General features: G+C 43.7%; 2 protein-coding genes across 6 annotated transcripts in view; one reads left to right on the top strand and one right to left on the bottom strand.

Annotated features, from left to right (window-relative positions):
• Nucleotides 1–850: 850 nt before the first annotated feature.
• On the bottom strand, nucleotides 851–12,523 carry AAMDC (adipogenesis associated Mth938 domain containing). Of its 5 annotated transcripts, none has more exons than XM_069808567.1 (4): nucleotides 12,451–12,523; nucleotides 7,957–8,107; nucleotides 3,316–3,411; nucleotides 851–2,563 (listed from the first exon to the last, which is right to left on the bottom strand). In XM_069808567.1, exons 2-4 carry the CDS (start codon nucleotides 8,086–8,088, stop codon nucleotides 2,423–2,425), a joined length of 369 nt encoding a protein of 122 aa, XP_069664668.1. In that variant the 5' UTR covers nucleotides 8,089–8,107; nucleotides 12,451–12,523; the 3' UTR covers nucleotides 851–2,422. The 5 variants fall into 5 exon arrangements, with proteins under 5 accessions (XP_069664668.1, XP_069664670.1, XP_069664669.1 ...); XM_069808569.1 differs by having other exon boundaries at nucleotides 12,328–12,466; XM_069808568.1 differs by lacking the exon at nucleotides 12,451–12,523 and adding an exon at nucleotides 11,789–11,858.
• Nucleotides 12,045–16,325, top strand: part of RSF1 (remodeling and spacing factor 1) — a 65,189-nt gene continuing 60,908 nt past the window's right edge. Inside the window, exon 1 of the mRNA XM_069808558.1 lies at nucleotides 12,045–12,390. Within this exon, the coding sequence (XP_069664659.1) occupies nucleotides 12,189–12,390 (202 nt within the window). The 5' untranslated portion in view covers nucleotides 12,045–12,188. The remainder of the gene's footprint in view (nucleotides 12,391–16,325) is intronic.

The following is a 16,325-nucleotide window of genomic DNA, read 5'->3' on the forward strand; positions in this document are numbered from 1 at the left end:
TTTTAGCAAATTATTTATGGCTCTAGCTGAAAGCAGCGATTTAAGAAAGATACCGTTCTGAGCTCTGGTTGAATTTTTTGATGAATCAGTCCCAGCTGTTTCCACCATGTAGCAAAGCCATTTCAGGCACCAAGGAGGAAATGGGGCTTTCAGTGACTGGAGCAGCCCAAGTGGAGCGGCCGCTTTTGTGGGAACTGACAAAGCTGACTTGGGAAGCTGTGACGAGAGCAGGAATAGAAGATAGGGATGGAAAAAACTTGCAGCAGATAATCACGTTGTGGACACCGAAATTTTGTGCTGATGGTAGCAAAACTTGGCGGATTTACCTTTAAAAAGAGAAATCCATTTCTCCCCGTTTGAGAAGTGGAATCTTCTGTATCCTACCGGTTGCCAAATGAAAGGCACAATTAAGAGGCTGCAGCACAAAGCTGGCTAGGGCGCACCTCTGAAAGTCACCTGGCAATGCTAGACGGGGTTTGCTCCTCCCATGCCTTTTGGGAGGGCAAAACACATCGCACTAGTGACAGGAGCTCACGGTATTTTTCTCAAATGCAGCACCTGGGCTGAGCAGTTTTGTTGGACGTGGCTTCATCATTAACGTGCCACATTAGTATGAAAATATTTAAAAAAACTGAAAAAAGGAAAAAAAAACCTGGAAGTGAAAGTTTAAGTCTTTGCTCAACTTCTCCTAACAGTGTAACTCACATATGGCAGTACTTAAAAAAAAATGGAATTGCCCTCTCAGTAAAAACCTTACAAAGCCTCTTCCTATTTAAGGCTGCCTTAAGGCCCAAAAGCTCACAAAATAACACAAATATATGACTGTGATCAAGAGAGTCAAACCACCTCCGCTGTAAGATAATGACATTTAATGCAAAAAGTCTTCACACTCTGCAGATTGGTAGGAACTGGTTCTACTGGCATTCCCTTGGGATGACTACGGTCTTCTGGGTCAGTGGTTCACCTTCTACTTCACACCATGCAAGTTATTCAGAAAATGTCATAGCAGTTGATGAGAATTATATCGGCTGTTGTGTCAGAGAGCACAGATGCAGCTGGAAAGGCAGTTCTTGCTGGTTTTGGTAAGATCTTGCCTCAAATATAGCTACACTAGTAGAAAATACTGGCATAATTAGGAGATGGCAAGATAAAATTTTCAAGTACTCACTTTCCCTTTGCTTTTACACCATATTGTATTTTATCAGATAAAAGGTTTTAAATGATTGCTAGAGCAAATAAACAGAAAAAGAACATAGTATTTTGTGAAGGGTTATTCTTGGGTCTTGGGAAAGTCGTGTTCTCATACTGATCTAAGCCTCTCTGCTACTACTTGGATAGCTCCAAGTGCCTCAGGGCTTTTATAGTGTCATCTTTGTACTTTCATTAATACACACACAGACTTCATAGCACGGATCAAGAATTACTGAGCCTGGTGGGAAAAAAATCAACAGTAGGTAACTTGTAACTGGTAATATTAACAGAAGCCCACCAAGAACAGCAACTACGAGAACTTTTTAAATTTTCAGTGTAATAATATGCTTGTTGGCACAATGTTTAGGTCACCAGATAATGATGACCAGTGAGAATTCCCACATCTGTTCCAAACTTGCTAGCAGCAATTTAGACTGATTTCCTAAAGTTCAACATTTTATGTTGCAAAATCTACTTTTGTGATAAATCTTTCTGATGATTTTAAGCACAGAGATATTTTTGAATGGATACATCTTGTACCACTCAATCCTCCCAATTCACAATTAATAGGAAAATTCTTCAAGACCCAGATTTTGTGTTTATTCCCTGTAGACTTTTTTTTCCCTTTTTCCAGGTTCAATGTAAAATTTAAAAGTGGTAAATCATGTGATGTTCTTTAATTATCACAAACAGATCTGCATAGCCAATATCCTGACTGACGTCACCAGCAGGAGCTAAAGTTGTATGTTCTGGGTTAGCTTTTTAATTTATTTTAACTTATTTATACAGTGGTGGTAAAGTGCTTCTTTACCACCGGCTTTGTATCTCCCACTTGATTGTACTCACCAGCTATCTTATGGCTGCATTCCAATAGCCAGTAATGTAATTTCAGGCCATTTCCTAATAAAACTATTCAAAACCTAGTATCTTAATTTAGCCAACAGGTGAAAATTTAAGTAACCAGAACATGGACAGTCTTCAGAGGAAGTTTAGGTCAATCTTAAGAATGTATGGAAATGGTACTGTAATTAAATGATTTCATTAACAGCCCCCTTTTGTGAGCACTCAATTTGTTTAAATGCTGAACTAATAAACTGTCCTTGCATTTTAAATTGTTAATGCACAAATGCCTTGGCACGTAAGTCCACACTGTTGACTGTAATCTGATTCAGCGGAGAGGTGTGTCCGTGATTTGGCCGCGGTCAAGAAAGGCGGAGTGAGCTGTAACGCTTCAGCAGGTTGAATGGAAGACTCCCCCCACTTTGACACCCTGAGCAGCCAGCGCATTGTACTCTTCCACAGCCTTCTCTGTTTGCAAGACCAACACATCAATCCCGTTTTTCTTCAGATAGTCCACAGTGGATGGTGGAACCTTGGAAGAGAAAAGGAAATGGGAAGAGCAAGCATTAGGGTCTTTTCCCCTCACACCGTAAGGCTTGAAGAAAAACAGGTACTGGTGCCATTTGTTAGTAGATGCACTTAAGTAACTGATAGTAGCGAAATTGATAATATGCTCAGATATTGCTAAGATTGATTTAATTTTTTTTCTCCTCAATAACCCTACTTTTTATATACACACTTCCTGTTTCTCCTTACACCGTTTAAAATGCAGCCCTTTCTTATAAACAGAGCTGGAGCTAAAGGTAATTAAATCTAAACAAGGTGTTACTCACCTCACCAAAAAGCTAAAGAATTGCTTCTCATGAAGTAAAGCTCAGCACTTCTGAGCTTCCTGTAGCTAGTTTCTCTGCTGAAATGACACCCTGCCAACATTAGTAACAAAAATGCCTAATTATCAAAGTATCTACAGCAGGCTAGAGAGCTAGTTCATAACCTATTCTAAGAGGGGGGGACTAATGACATTGTAAAAAATTCTCCTTGTTTAAATTGCTCCTGTAGCAGAACGTAAACCTGGTTTACTGCTTGACATTGACGCTAATACACAGGAGCTCAAATGCTGTTTCTTTCAGGAAGAGAAGGACTCCTGGCAGGAGCTCAGTCATGCTAACTCAGCATCCTGAATTTTTTCCTTCTTAGTAAAGCATCACACATTTTCCCCCAGCCCGCTAATCAGCGGGAAAACGAACAGTTCTAGTTTATGTTTCTCACGGAACAAAAACCTACCTGCAAAGCCTCACTCATGCCACGACCAATCACCATAGTTTTAACACCCTTCTTGACAACTTCTTCAAGGTCAGCTGGTTGCACTCCTGGAGAATGCTAAGTGTCAGGGGGGGAAAATAACAGTCTATGTACTGACAGCATCAACCAGGAAAGCTTCGTCTGTATGTTTTGAAGCTGTCCACAGAGTAGCAGGGTAAATTAGCAGTACCAAAACATAACACAACCCTCTTTCCTGCATACACACAGGAGAGAACATTGGTAATTAAAAAAGGTATTTTATATGCAGATGAAGGATGATAGTTAATCAATTGATGGCAATATTATCACTCTTTATTAAACAGTTAATAAAGAGATGCATCACACATTTCTAAAACATTTATGTCTAACAACTAGCATTTTATAAATATTAACAGTTAAAGTGAAATCAATAAATAGCAACATATTGCGGTTTGTTTTCCAATGAACAAGCCCTTTTTGTAATAAAGACTGTGGCAAGCCAAAGTTTACTCACTTTAATTACAAAGAGCTCCTCAAATAATTAAAATGATTAATTCTTTTCTTGTTTACTTTGCAAATCTCATTTACCAAAGAGGACTGAAACATATTGGTTAGTTTAATTTCAGTTAACGGTTTCCATTTCTGCACTATTCTTAATTTTGAGAAAGGAATATTTGAAACCAAACTCCTCAAAGAAAAAAAGAGCTTTAACAGCATGTTGATTGTTAACTATTAGTATGCTTTAAATACATGAATTCACAAATACACCAGTAATGTTAATATAAAGCATTATTATGTCATACTAATTCTCCTCCTGGATTCAATCTCTACGTATCTGTGTATAGCCAAGAGTAAGATACTATCCAACCTGTGGCTAGGATTTGGCCCCTCTGGTGTGCATTTTTTTTAACCCATAAATACTACTCATACGCTCCCCCCCCCCCCCGCCTTTTTTGGGGGGGTAGGATTCTTAAGTTCTTTTAGAGGACCGAGATGAGTTTCTCACTTGAAATAGGCAATGCCATGGTGGACTTCTGGAGAATGTTATTTTTATGATTCATGCCCTATACTTCCAGAAAATACTACCTTCTTTCAATGAATTTAGGTCAAAGCACCAGCTTAACAATTGGCTTCTGTTGTTCCATTAGTTAGTGAGCTTTTCTCTTTGACATCCTTGGGTCCTCTCTTGTTCTTTTTCCCCTGGCCAAGTCTTCAGCAGCTGATGCTGCAGCCTCACACAAGGTGTCGGAGTTGTTTCCTCAGCCCTGTCCTTGCCTCACCTTGCAGAACAGAGCAAGCCAGACTTTTCAACCTGAAACAAACACATGAGCTCCTGAAGTTGCAGGTGAGGGAAACCTTCCATGGTTGGGTGCCACTTTCAATGAGTGGATTAAATTTATCCTGCAAGAAAGGCTTTAGCCTGGCTGGTATCTGGAATTTCAGCAACAGAGATGGTTCACCTTGATGGTTCTCCAAGTTCACAGAATCACAGAATATCTTAAGTTGGAAGGGACCCATAAGGACCATCGAGTCCAACTCACTGCTCTTCACAGGACTACCCATAACTAAACCATATGACTAGGAGTGTTGTCCAGATGCTCCTTGAACTCTGGCAGGCTTGGTGCCCTGGGGAGCCTGTTCCAGTGACCGACCACCCTCTCAGTGAAGAGCCGTCTCCTAACATCCAGTCTGAAATTCCCCTTCATTCCATTTCCTCGTGTCCTGTAGCTGGTCACCAGGGAGAAGAGATCAGCACGTCCCCCTCCACTGCCCCCCTTGAGGAAGTTGTAGACTGGGATGAGGTCACCCCTCGGCCTTCTCTTCTCCAAGCTGAACAAACCAAGTGACCTCAGCTGCCCCTCCTAAGTCTTGCCCTCGAGGCCTTTCACCACCTTGGTTGCCCTCCTCTGGACACACTCAAATAGTTTGATGTCCTTCTTGTACTGAGGTGCCCAAAACCGCACACAGTACTCGAGGTGGGGCCACACCAGTGCAGCGTCGAGCCGGACAATCACCTCCCTTGACCGGCCAGCTAGGCTGTGCTTGATGCACCCCAGGACACGTCTGGTCCTTTTGGCTGCCAGAGCCAAAGGCTGTGCCCATTGACATTTGATATCTGCACCTAGAACGCAGAGGTCACTTTTTAATATGCTGAGCTTTCTCAGACCGAATTATTGCAAGTACATGTTTATGACAGAATAGGTAATGCTTTTCCTTTGGGTTTTTTTAAAGCTGACTCAAAACTTAGACAAAAAGAACTGGTACGTTTTACTGCAATTACAATAATTAGATTGCTGGGGAAGGTTTGCTGTCATATGATAAGTACTCTTGAGACATTAAAGCCATGGAACAAAAGGATTTTCTTCGGTTACACAAGACACTCTGATGTGGGGGCTTCCACATGTTTTGTAGGAAACTAGTGTCATTAAAGTAACATGATGGAATAACTGTATCGTTCCTGATTTGACAGCTGGAAGGGAAGAGGAAGGGCAGTAGAATTTCTTGCCTATTTTGTTCTCCGGCCTTCCTTTCAGGAATACTACTTCTTTTCTCCCATTAGCAGACGGCACTGATTTGCAGCCAGCCAGGGAGGCTGCCTTTCATCCCCAAGGGTTAAGGTCATAAGAACTATTACAGTTAGTTACAGAACCTTGCAGAGCCAGTTATACAATTTGCCCTATGAAAGAACTATATACTAGACAGCAGCCTGATAGCAGAGAAGGAAAGGAAGCAATTTGTCCCACACTGTAGTTGGAAATAAGACCAGCATTGCTTGTTTCCCAAACTTCAGCTCCACCTACCCGTAGGAAAAACATGCTCAAAGAAAGTAGGCACACTGTAGTCTACCGTAAAGAAACACGCAGAAAATGCATCTGGTGAATTTCCAGTGCTGATCAGATTAACTTTTTTGTACTTCCAGAGCTGGAGATGCAGTTTAGAAAAGCTTAGTTCTATTCTCACATTTGTCACTTGCTATTTGTTTTTAAACCAAATCACCTAACTCCTCATAGCTGCAAGGGGGATAGAACTGACCTACAGCAGGAGCTTTACAAGTGACTTATATAAGGCAAAACCTAAATAGGTGTTTTTTACTTCCAGATCATATAAAAAAGGATGCCAGAAAACCTACCTCCCCAAATAACTTCCCCTCCCCCTCTGATTTTAACATAGACTTGTTTTTCTTGTTTCAGTTGGAGGACTCCTCTAAGGACTTTTATGGACTTAAAGCTTTTATTTGTCACCTGAAGATATCACTTGTTAGAAACTTTAAAAGGAACGTACGGCCTCCTAAAGGTTAGTAGGTGGTTATAATTTGAAACCAAAGTTTTCAAGTGGTCAGAATTAATATCAAGATGTGATTGAGCTGGGAACTAGTTGGGAACTTTTCAGCTACTGTAGCTGTTCTGCTTCTCCTGTCCTATGTGTGTATAAACCAGGAAAACAGTATCGTCAAACAAACAAAAAGTGACTCTCACCACCCAGTTGAACAGCCAGGGAAAGCTTCATTTTTTATAATCAGACCATAGATGAAATATATTTTAAAAGGTTACATACACAGCTATCTTTCTCTCTGCAAGGTACAGATATCTTTGCATGACAGCACTAACTTTCTCTTGGCGTTACATACTCTGTATAAACTGAACTCTGACAGCTTAAAAAAGTTCTGTTCCCCCAAAGATTACAGATGAAGTTCCAAAACCAAAGGTTCTACCCTTCAGTTGTGTCAAAATGAATTCAACAGAGCTATATCCTCAGTGCGGATAGAGCTGCCGGTGCTGGGTCTAAGACCTGATCAGTACATAGTTCTTCTGTGCTTTAACTTTTTCTTAGAAAGTATGGATTTTTTTCTTCTAGCCAATACAGCTATCCTACTGCAAGCCCTAATATGGGGAGAATTATCAACATCAAGTTCCTAATGCAATAGATGTTACGCTGCTTCTAAATCTGGAACATCAATACCAACTATTCCATGTACTTTTATACAATTCTGATGATAGCATTTACAGATAAAGTTTAAAAATTGTGAGGGCAAGCACTTAGTATATGGCTACCAAGAGAAGTCATTGTGTGGTTAGCCAGACTGTGAGCTTTTCATGGAGAAACCAGTGTGTATGACACTGTATCTGCATATTTTTCCTCTGAAATAAGTACAAGGGACCCCAAGGAAAAGGATATAAACTAAACCACATGCATTGTTGTCTTCCAAGCACATAAGGTCAGTTACTGTCAATTTAACTTCCCATAAATTTCTTTCCTCTCCCACTCAAGACAACTTTTGTTTACACAGTCTGAAAAAAGGTTGTTACCAGCATCTTATGACAATCGCACTCCTAATCAAACGCAGAATCCTGTTTGAGACCTCTAAGGCGTGTGAGAGTGGTCTGGTCAGGGTAGCTGTAAGGACTGGTGGCAACAGTTGCTACACCCTGTCACTTGCAGGACGTTGTGTGTCTGCAGTCCTCTGACCTCTCTGTACAGTCACTTCTAAAACACACACTCAGTTCTTCCCAGGAAAAGTCTAACGGTTAGACGAAAGCAAAAGGCAGCTGGCTGAATTTCTGGCTGGAACTGTAACAACTGTTCTCTGGACCATTCTCAGAGTCCTGTTTAAAATGCAGGATGGATAGTAAACAGCAAACTTACATTAGTCCCAGTTTCTCTCCAATCCCAGGTTCGGCTTCCTCCTGGCCATACTTTGCAGTCCTTATATGTTGTAGAGCAGCCTTTCACCTTCATCTGACCCCAAGAAAGGGAAGCAATTTCAGGGGAAGACATCACAAAGGTGAACCAAAGTCTGGAAAAAGGATATTTAATACATAACATCAGGCTAACATATGCAGCATGTTAATAAAAACAGAAAATTCTGTCCTTGCCCCAAGGAGCTAGGAAGGAAACGCTATTACAGACTTTATCTACATGATTTTCTGACAACAGAATTGAACTGAGGATCAGCAGATTTGTTGAATTACCAGTCCTCTTGGGGATTTTGTGCAGGATTTTGGGCAAATCATTTTACATGCTAAATCTGTACAAGTATTGGGTGCTCAACTTTTAAAACTATCGACAGGGATCAGGTCCCAGAATATCCCCTCACATCTGGGTTTTAATCTTCTCCCCAAAATGTACAATGAAGATGATAATAATTTCCTAAAATATCTGAGAGATACACTGTTTCTTTGGCCACTTTATTAATGTAAAGCCGTAAATGAGGTTAAAAAAATCCCAAACAAACCAACCCAATAGACAAGCCATGAACAAAATAATGGCATTGCCATATTGCTGCAGCAAACAAGACATCCAGAGACCTAAAGGGGTCAAGCCTTCTTTCCCTAGTCATTCCTTCCAGAGGCCAAGTCTCCCTATGTAATGTCTCAGGACAGTTAAACACTCAATATCTTTTCTACTGTTTGACCTCAATCTTCATTGTTTCAACTTAAACCCATTATTTCTAATCCTTTCTGTGGTGGACAAGGAGAACAGCTTAATCTGTCTTTTCCCCCATCTTTTGTTTTCCTGAGGACTTAACTCTTAGTCTTTTTTCCTTTCTTTTAGATTAAATAAACTTCCCTTCAGTCATGTTTTCTAAATCTCTGCTTATTTTCTCCTTTTTTTCCCTGGCAGCCAACAATTGTTATGCATCTTTCCTTTATGTCTGTTGCCTAGAACTAGACAGAGTGCTCCAGCTGAGACCTTATCACCGCTGCTATAGACCAACCGCTTTTTGGTATTAGCCGCAGTCATTTTTAGATCTGCTATCACAGTCACAGCTGGGCATCAGTAGGGCAGGGACTCTGCCTCATAAAGCACCACCTCACCCCACCATGAGAGCTTACGCCCTCTTCGCAGTCCTTCACGTTACTGCAGTCTGATTGCTGGTGTGATTCTGGCAGTAGGCGACAAGAGGCGACTCACACGGCGATACCCTGGGAACGCGTGAGACTAGCATGGCAGTCAACTGACACATCTCAAGGATGGAGTCACCTTTTTGCCCTTCCAGTTCAGAAGGAAGATGGTCTGAAATCCGCATTATGAAGAAAACTGGTTGTTTCTGCAGTAAAACTAGCTCTGCTCCTGGATGATCCAGAAAACCTCAGTGCCAGATCCTTCCAGATAAGCAGTTTCTCATCCTTTACTTGTTAATTGTTCAAATTCACCAGAAAAAAAGAAATCAATCATGGAACCCTGGTGGCACAGATTAAAGAGAGAGCCCTCGCAAAAGAGAAATCTTTGGATTACCAGGCTGCCAGTCCTCCTGGAAGCCTCCCTTCCTGTCTTGCACGTGCTACAGCAAACCACAGTTCAGCTAGACAGGAGATGCTCTTCTCGGATTGCCAGGAGCAGACCTCAGCATCCTGCTTCAAACATCACATGAAGTAGAAACTGCATTACTTTGGACTCAGCACAGGACTGAGTCTGCCAGAGGTGCTTCTTCCACAGAATAGCGGGGCGATTCTTTTCTTTCTTGTTCCTTTGTGAAGTTAGTGGCACATGTGCCCTGCCAAACAGGAAGCCAGGCAAGCAGCTATGGGGGAGCGAAACTTGCTTGGATTCATATATTCTAGATTCTCTCACTACACATCCGCAACGCAATGGATTCAAACGAAGGTGTGTAAGACTGTTTTTCCAAAAAACTGCTTGAAGGGAGATTATAGCAAAAGAAATAACCCACAATAGTCCCAACAGAATGAATCACCCATCAACAAAAGTGTAAAGGCTGAAAAAACCACCCAGAACCTGGTTCTGAAGAATGAAAATAACTTTTGCCTGTGCTAGTTTTGAGAGGAAATGGCAGAATTAGACCTGGAGGGTAGACAGAGGTGAACGAACAATAAAATGATTAGGAATATCAGACTCTCCAATCTAAATGGTATTACAAGGCTGGGACTGTGCGATCAAACAGGCACAAACTGCAAATGGGCAAGCAAGGGTTCCATACTATCTTTTCCAAACAGCACAAAAATATGTAAATAACAGAAACGAAGAAATAAAACTTGAAAGCCATAAATAAAAATTTTTCATCTAAAATGATTTCCCATAATACTGCCAGAGAATATCAGTAAGGTCAGGTTATTTAACTAATAAGAGTATCTTAAATTGGAGTAAGAATGAACTTTTTAACAGGAACTTTGTACATTCTTGACGCAGGGCATGGTCCAATCACAAATCAGCAAGGAGTAGGAAAATATTCCCAGCAAATTAGTTGTTTTTTTAATTATTCACTGTGACAAATGTACAGCACCAAAATACACAGTACCACTTAAGACCAAAAGAGATCATGAACTATAAGACTCACATGTATAACCTAAAATAGCAATTTCTGTAAATTGCAGTAGTCCAAATGCAAAGAGACATGGAGGAGAAATGGTTCAGGAATCTATAAGCAAAGTTGTAAGAGTTTAAAAACATAGGAAGTAAAGGAAGCAGAAGAGCTTAGAAGGAGGCAAAATACAAGTTAATGCAAGGAGACTATACTGAAAGAAAGAAAGGAACCAGTGGCTAAGGATGGCAGAAGACAAAAAACATCTGAGAATGAAACGGAAGAAACTTGAGACTGAAGTGCAGTCGGGCAAGCAGGTGGATTTTAAAATCGCCAGCACACCTGCCTTCTGTGAAGGTAAATGTTGTTTCAGAGTAGCACCCACCAGCAACAAATAGAATAAAAGAGGTGAACGAGAGCAGTGCACCAGAGAATATTTTATGGAGAGACTGCAGAAGGAAAGAATGTTTCATAAAGTCCAAGGCACAACCCGAGATTGAAGAGGATAAAGGTGAAAGAGCAAATCAGTATATATCAAGTTTTGGGTAGAACAACTCCTGCAAGGTGTCAAAAGACAACGTAGTTCTCCAGCGCTGCCTGGGAACAGGGTCAGCAGGTGAAGGTGGGCGACTTCCCTGCAGCCAGTGCCATTTCAGAAGTGATAGAGCAGCTGGGAAAGAGGTCAGGATTTAAAAACTGATGGCAGAAAGGCAAGTAGAAAGGACGGGCTAAGTCTAAATGAACTGGGTAGGGAGGGGGCAGATGTCAAGCTTAAGAACTAGGAAAACATTTTTGGGGAACTCGGTAATCTAATTTTGCTGGGGAGCCTGATGAAGGCGAGTTATTGGGGGAGTCACGGAGGGTGGGGTGCTGGTAAGAGGAGAAGAGGAAGAACAAGGCGGGGAGGGGGGAAAGTCCAGAGAACCGAAAGAAGCAGGGGCAGGGGGTACAAACGTGAGGAGGCAGGCGCCTGGATGCAGAGGGCGAGCGGCACAGCTCTTGTACAACCCCCCCCCCCCCAAACAAGGCCCTGCGAGGCGGCCCAAGGCCCCGCCGCCTCACGCCACTCTCTCCCCCGCCGGGCGGGAAGCGACCCGCTCCACGGAGCGCCTCCTCGTCCGCGGGACCGGGAACCGAGCCGAGCCGCCCTCCCTTCCCTTCCCGCCGCCCCCCTCACACTGAGGTGATCCGTTACAACCGTTACGCGCCCGCTCTCACCGCCACACCCGCGCGCGACCCCCTGCCCCGCCGGGCGCAACCTCCACCTGTCCCGCGACACTAGGGAGGGGGGAGGAAACATACCCTGCCCTCTCATTGGCCAGCGCTACCTGCCGGTCCCACCCCCTCGCCCATTCCGATTGGCCAGGCCGGCGGCCTATCCCCCCCAACCTCCCCTTTATAAATAGCCCCGCCCCGCCCAACCGCCGCTCCGCCTTGTTTTCATTCCCCTTGCCGCACGAGGCGGAGGGGAGTCGCCTTGCGCCGCTCTAGCTGCCGCCCCTCCCCTCCCCGTCCCGCCGTTGCATTGTGGGATAGTGGCGGCGCGGCTCGGCAGCGCCCCCTCCCTCCCAGCCCCCCCCGCCCCCTCCCCAGCTCCTTCTCCATCCTCAGGTCCAAGATGGCGGCGGCGGCGGCGGCTCCTCCGGCTCCATCTCCGCCTCCCCCTCCTCCGGCAGGCCCCTGCTGCCCGGGTTCTTGGCCTAACTTCGCCGTCGTCTGCTCTTTCCTCGAACGCTACGGGGCCTTGCTGGACCTACCCGAGCTGCCCTTCCCCGAACTGGAGCGCGTCCTGCAGCCGCCTCAGGAGCCCGGAGACCAGGGTGAGCGGCCCGGATACCTGCCCCCCCTCCCCTCACGGCACCCCCCCTCCTTCCTCTCACCGTACGGCCGGCTGAGGTGGGGGGGAGGACGACGACCACAGTGTGGAGAGACGGGGTGGGGGGGCCGGGGTTATTCCCCCCCCCGCCTCTTCCCGGCCCCGAGGGAGGAGCGCGTTGAGGGAGAGGAGGGGCCTGGGATTCCCGGGGGGGACAAGAGCCCTCTCCCCCCTCAGCACGGCTCTTCTTTTTTTAGGGGGGAGCAGCTGCTTGTGTGTGTGTGTTGGTGGGGGAGGCAGCTCCCCCCCACAGCGGAGCACGGGGAGGAGGTGGGGGGCCTCTCTCCCCCCCCCCCCCCCGCCCCGTTTCTCTGGGTTCGTTCCCGAGCTCTGTGCGGGTGGGACCCTTGCAGAAAGGAGGATAAAGCTGAAATAACTATTTTTGTTCAGCTTGGCGCTGGCAGCGGGTCTCTTCCATCTCCTCCCCTCCCCCCAGCTTGGGGGTCGCTTCGCTGCCCACCCCCCCCCACCCCCCTTTCGCCATGTATGTGTCCGTTTTTTACATCTCCCCTGAAACAAGAAAGGGACGCGCACACACAAGGCGATGTCCTGATCCTCTTTCACCCCCTCTCCTTTCCTCTCTCTGTATGTGGGGGGAGGAGTGGGGGGGCACAGAGAAGCCTGAGCCCTCCCCACGGCTGCCGTTGTAGGCCATCTCCTCCCCACACACACAGACAGCCATTGTGTGCCACCTCCATCCCTCCCTTCTCCTCCCTCTCATCCCCTCTTGTTGGGGGGGGGGGGGGATAAGCTCGCTGCTTGCTTCTTCTCTCCCCCCCACCCCGCCACCTGAGCTGTGCGAGGTGGAGGGATGGGTTATGCACTCCACTGTTTTCTTTCAAGCTACTCCTCTCTCTCCAGTAACAGATTTGGTTGCCAGACCCTCTAATTCCTGCTCCGTGCAATGGATGTGGGAGGGCCCAGGCCAAGAGAGCAGCCTGGGGAGGGCTGTGTGGGGGCGGTGGTAGGAATATAGAGGGGAAGGTGCTTGTTGCTCTTGGTCTCTTGTCTCTGTTATTGGTTTGGTTGTTGCCTCTGCACTCTTGCCACATAGGGAGACCGTGGAGCTCACGGCGCATGCTCGGCAAGGCCCCATAGAAACTTCCTGCTGCTGGAGAAGCTCAGCTCAGGGCTGCTTTCGGTCCAACAGCCCCTGCTTTTTCCCCCAAAAGACACTCGCTCTCACCTCCTTCCCCAGCAAACCCACCCTGTATGTGTGTGTGGTTGATTAAATCGGCGTGTAGGTACTTCCTCATGTAAAGGAAGTTGCTTTTTGCAAAGTGCGGACATCCTATCTGTGAGTTCACAACAGTCACTGCTGAAATATAATGAAATAAGATGAGTGTATTGTCTCCTCATGTTGACTGGTGCCTAACCAATATGAAAAAGTCAGGTGAGATCTGCTGACTTCTAAAAACAGGGGTAACTTTAATGAAAATAGGTATTTATATTTAGTTCCTCAGCACTCCTGTGCCTTTTATGTTATATAAAGGACTCGTTAGAAAAAGCATTGTTTTGTTAAACTTTTGCAAGACTTATTCATAAAAACTACCAGCATACTTAAAAGCTTGACATTTTTAATGAAAATACTCCTTTTAAAGTGATGCCTGTAAAGAAAAGTAATGCTTTTACTGTGCGATACAACTTAAGTGGGTGTGTAAGAGTAATTTTCTTGTGTGAACTGCAGAATAAATTAAAATAAAAGGATGAGAGAGTGACCTGTGTTTTCAATATATGCATTTGATTAAAAAAAAAATCCCGATTACTTTAATTGCATAATGGGGGGCGGGGGCTGTTTGTCAATAGGACAATGATTATTGCATAGCCCTTTTTAGAAAAGCTTTCAAATGACTTGCATTATGGAGTTTGTGTTATGGGTTGATTTGATACATGCCAAATTTTTGAACTTTTTTTTTCTGTATTGCCCTTCCTGTTTGGCAGGGGACAGGTTATTCTCACTGCTTTAGAACAGTCCCCCCAGATGGGAGCAGTTTTAGCTCCTGAAAATGTAATCTCTAAATTACTTGGGGGTTTTTTGCTTGTGTCTGGTGTAGATGATATATTTGCTTGCGTTTTCTCATTTCTAAGAGAGTGTGGAGGTGTGAAAAACAAACTTGGGTGATTCTTGACGCTTTGTGTGATAACTTGTGTGATGGGGGTTTTCTTTTCCTTTGATACAACCAACTCGCTGGGCTTGGTTTCTGGTGCCGGTAACTGTTAGCTGATCTATTTTATGCTTTTGGATAAACGGTTGCAGTGACTAGATTTCTCTATGTGATTTTTACTTCAGTCAGTCCCCAAAGTGGCGCTTTTAAGGGTACAAGTCAAAGCTGCTAAACATGGATTGAAAACTGAAGTGGTCCTTTTTTTTTCTGCACATCCGTTATTTACCAACTGTGTTATTTCCTTGGATAGCAAAAGGGATTTTGATTTCAGTTATATACAGTTAGTTTCACTTTTGACACCAGCATTGCTTGATAGTGGATTTGCATTCACAGTAATACATAATAAAATCTAAGCAAATAGATACAAAACCTCAGAGTGTTTTTTTTCTGAACTTCTTAGAATCTGGACCAAGTTTTAAATCTCAACTGCCAGGTAACGTCTCGTTGGAACTCCATATTAATTTTGCAATCAAGGAAGGGAATCGGTAGTTTGGGGGTTTTGTTGATTACCTTTAACACTGTTTTGATGCTCAGCAGTTTCTGAAGTGTTTTTTGGAGTGGTTATTTTATTTTTAAAAACGTTGCCTATATTGTCTTGTGTGAAGAGTTACTCTTGGAAGATGCCATGGAAGTTATTTTCTTTATATTAGGACCCTGAAGGAGAACTGGGAGCTGAAGTTTGAATGTTGTTCAGTAGTTGTAGAACAGTCATTTTCTAGCCTGTTAATAATTAGAACAAAGAGCTTGTTCAGTATTAAGGAAACAATGTATAACCTTCCCTTACAGGAAGGGATGCTGTGTGATGCTGAGCAAATGTTGACAGCTAGGAAGCTATCAAATATTTCTTAGAGGGATTTTAGATTTTTTTTAATGCTCAGACAGCGCTTGAACTTTTGAGCCCTATTACCTCTCCTACCTGAGAATTTCAAGACAAATAGTAATGACAGCAGTGCTCAAGTATGAATAGTTTTCCATAGTAGTCTGACTAGTTAAGATATCAAATTAACTTATACTAGTAGCGGGTTAGATGTTTTAACTGCGTGTACACAGGTATGGTCTTGTCTTAAAATGCACAAACCAATCTAAAATGTTCTTTGGGATCTGGTGGGTAATGTAAATCATGCTTGAATAGGAAAATAAGAATGTGTGGTGTTGATTTTGCCCATTGCTATTGAATGGTGGCATAAACTGGTAGCTGTGGAAATAGTCTGCTTCTTAGGTTGTACAATAAAATAGCTTAACTTTTCCTGCTGATGGTTCATTTGAAAGTTGCAACTGTTCAAACAAAGTAATGAGACCTGTGGTTATCTGCTGAAGATTTTATTTTATGAAGAATAATTATCTTCCCTTTGAGAATGGTTATCCTTGCTTTACATAAAATGTTGTGACTTGGGTCGCAATTATGACAATCCTAAACTTCTTTAGAAAGAGTAAAGTTGAGTGTCTGTCAAGATGGTGACAGCGTTAACTCACAAAATTTGCTAGTTGATATGCCTCAAAAAGTAGATTGTTTCTTGTAGAATTTATTAAAAAGCAACCCAATGTATGATTTTAATCGGAACTTCTGAGGGCTGGGAGATGATGTTACCCCCATATTACTGTACTTTTAGATGCAAAACTAAGGTAATGGTACAGATCATTCTACAGTGTGCCGCAGTACTGTATCTCTCTTGCCTCTGCTAGCTTCCAGAGGCAAAACTGTGCAAACTGGAAC

Source organism: Haliaeetus albicilla, chromosome 20 (genome assembly GCF_947461875.1).
Source record: "Haliaeetus albicilla chromosome 20, bHalAlb1.1, whole genome shotgun sequence".
NCBI lineage: Eukaryota > Metazoa > Chordata > Aves > Accipitriformes > Accipitridae > Haliaeetus > Haliaeetus albicilla.

What these genes read in the sequence shown, in the direction of transcription:
- AAMDC (XM_069808567.1), bottom strand. Translation starts at nt 8,088, where the DNA reads ATGTCTTCCCCTGAAATTGCTTCCCTTTCTTGGGGTCAGATGAAGGTG. An exon ending in GGAGAGAAACTGGGACTAAT is followed by an intron (nt 3,412 to 7,956) that starts GTAAGTTTGCTG and finishes CCTGACACTTAG; the next exon opens with CATTCTCCAGGAGTGCAACC. An exon ending in GCATGAGTGAGGCTTTGCAG is followed by an intron (nt 2,564 to 3,315) that starts GTAGGTTTTTGT and finishes TTCTCTTCCAAG; the next exon opens with GTTCCACCATCCACTGTGGA.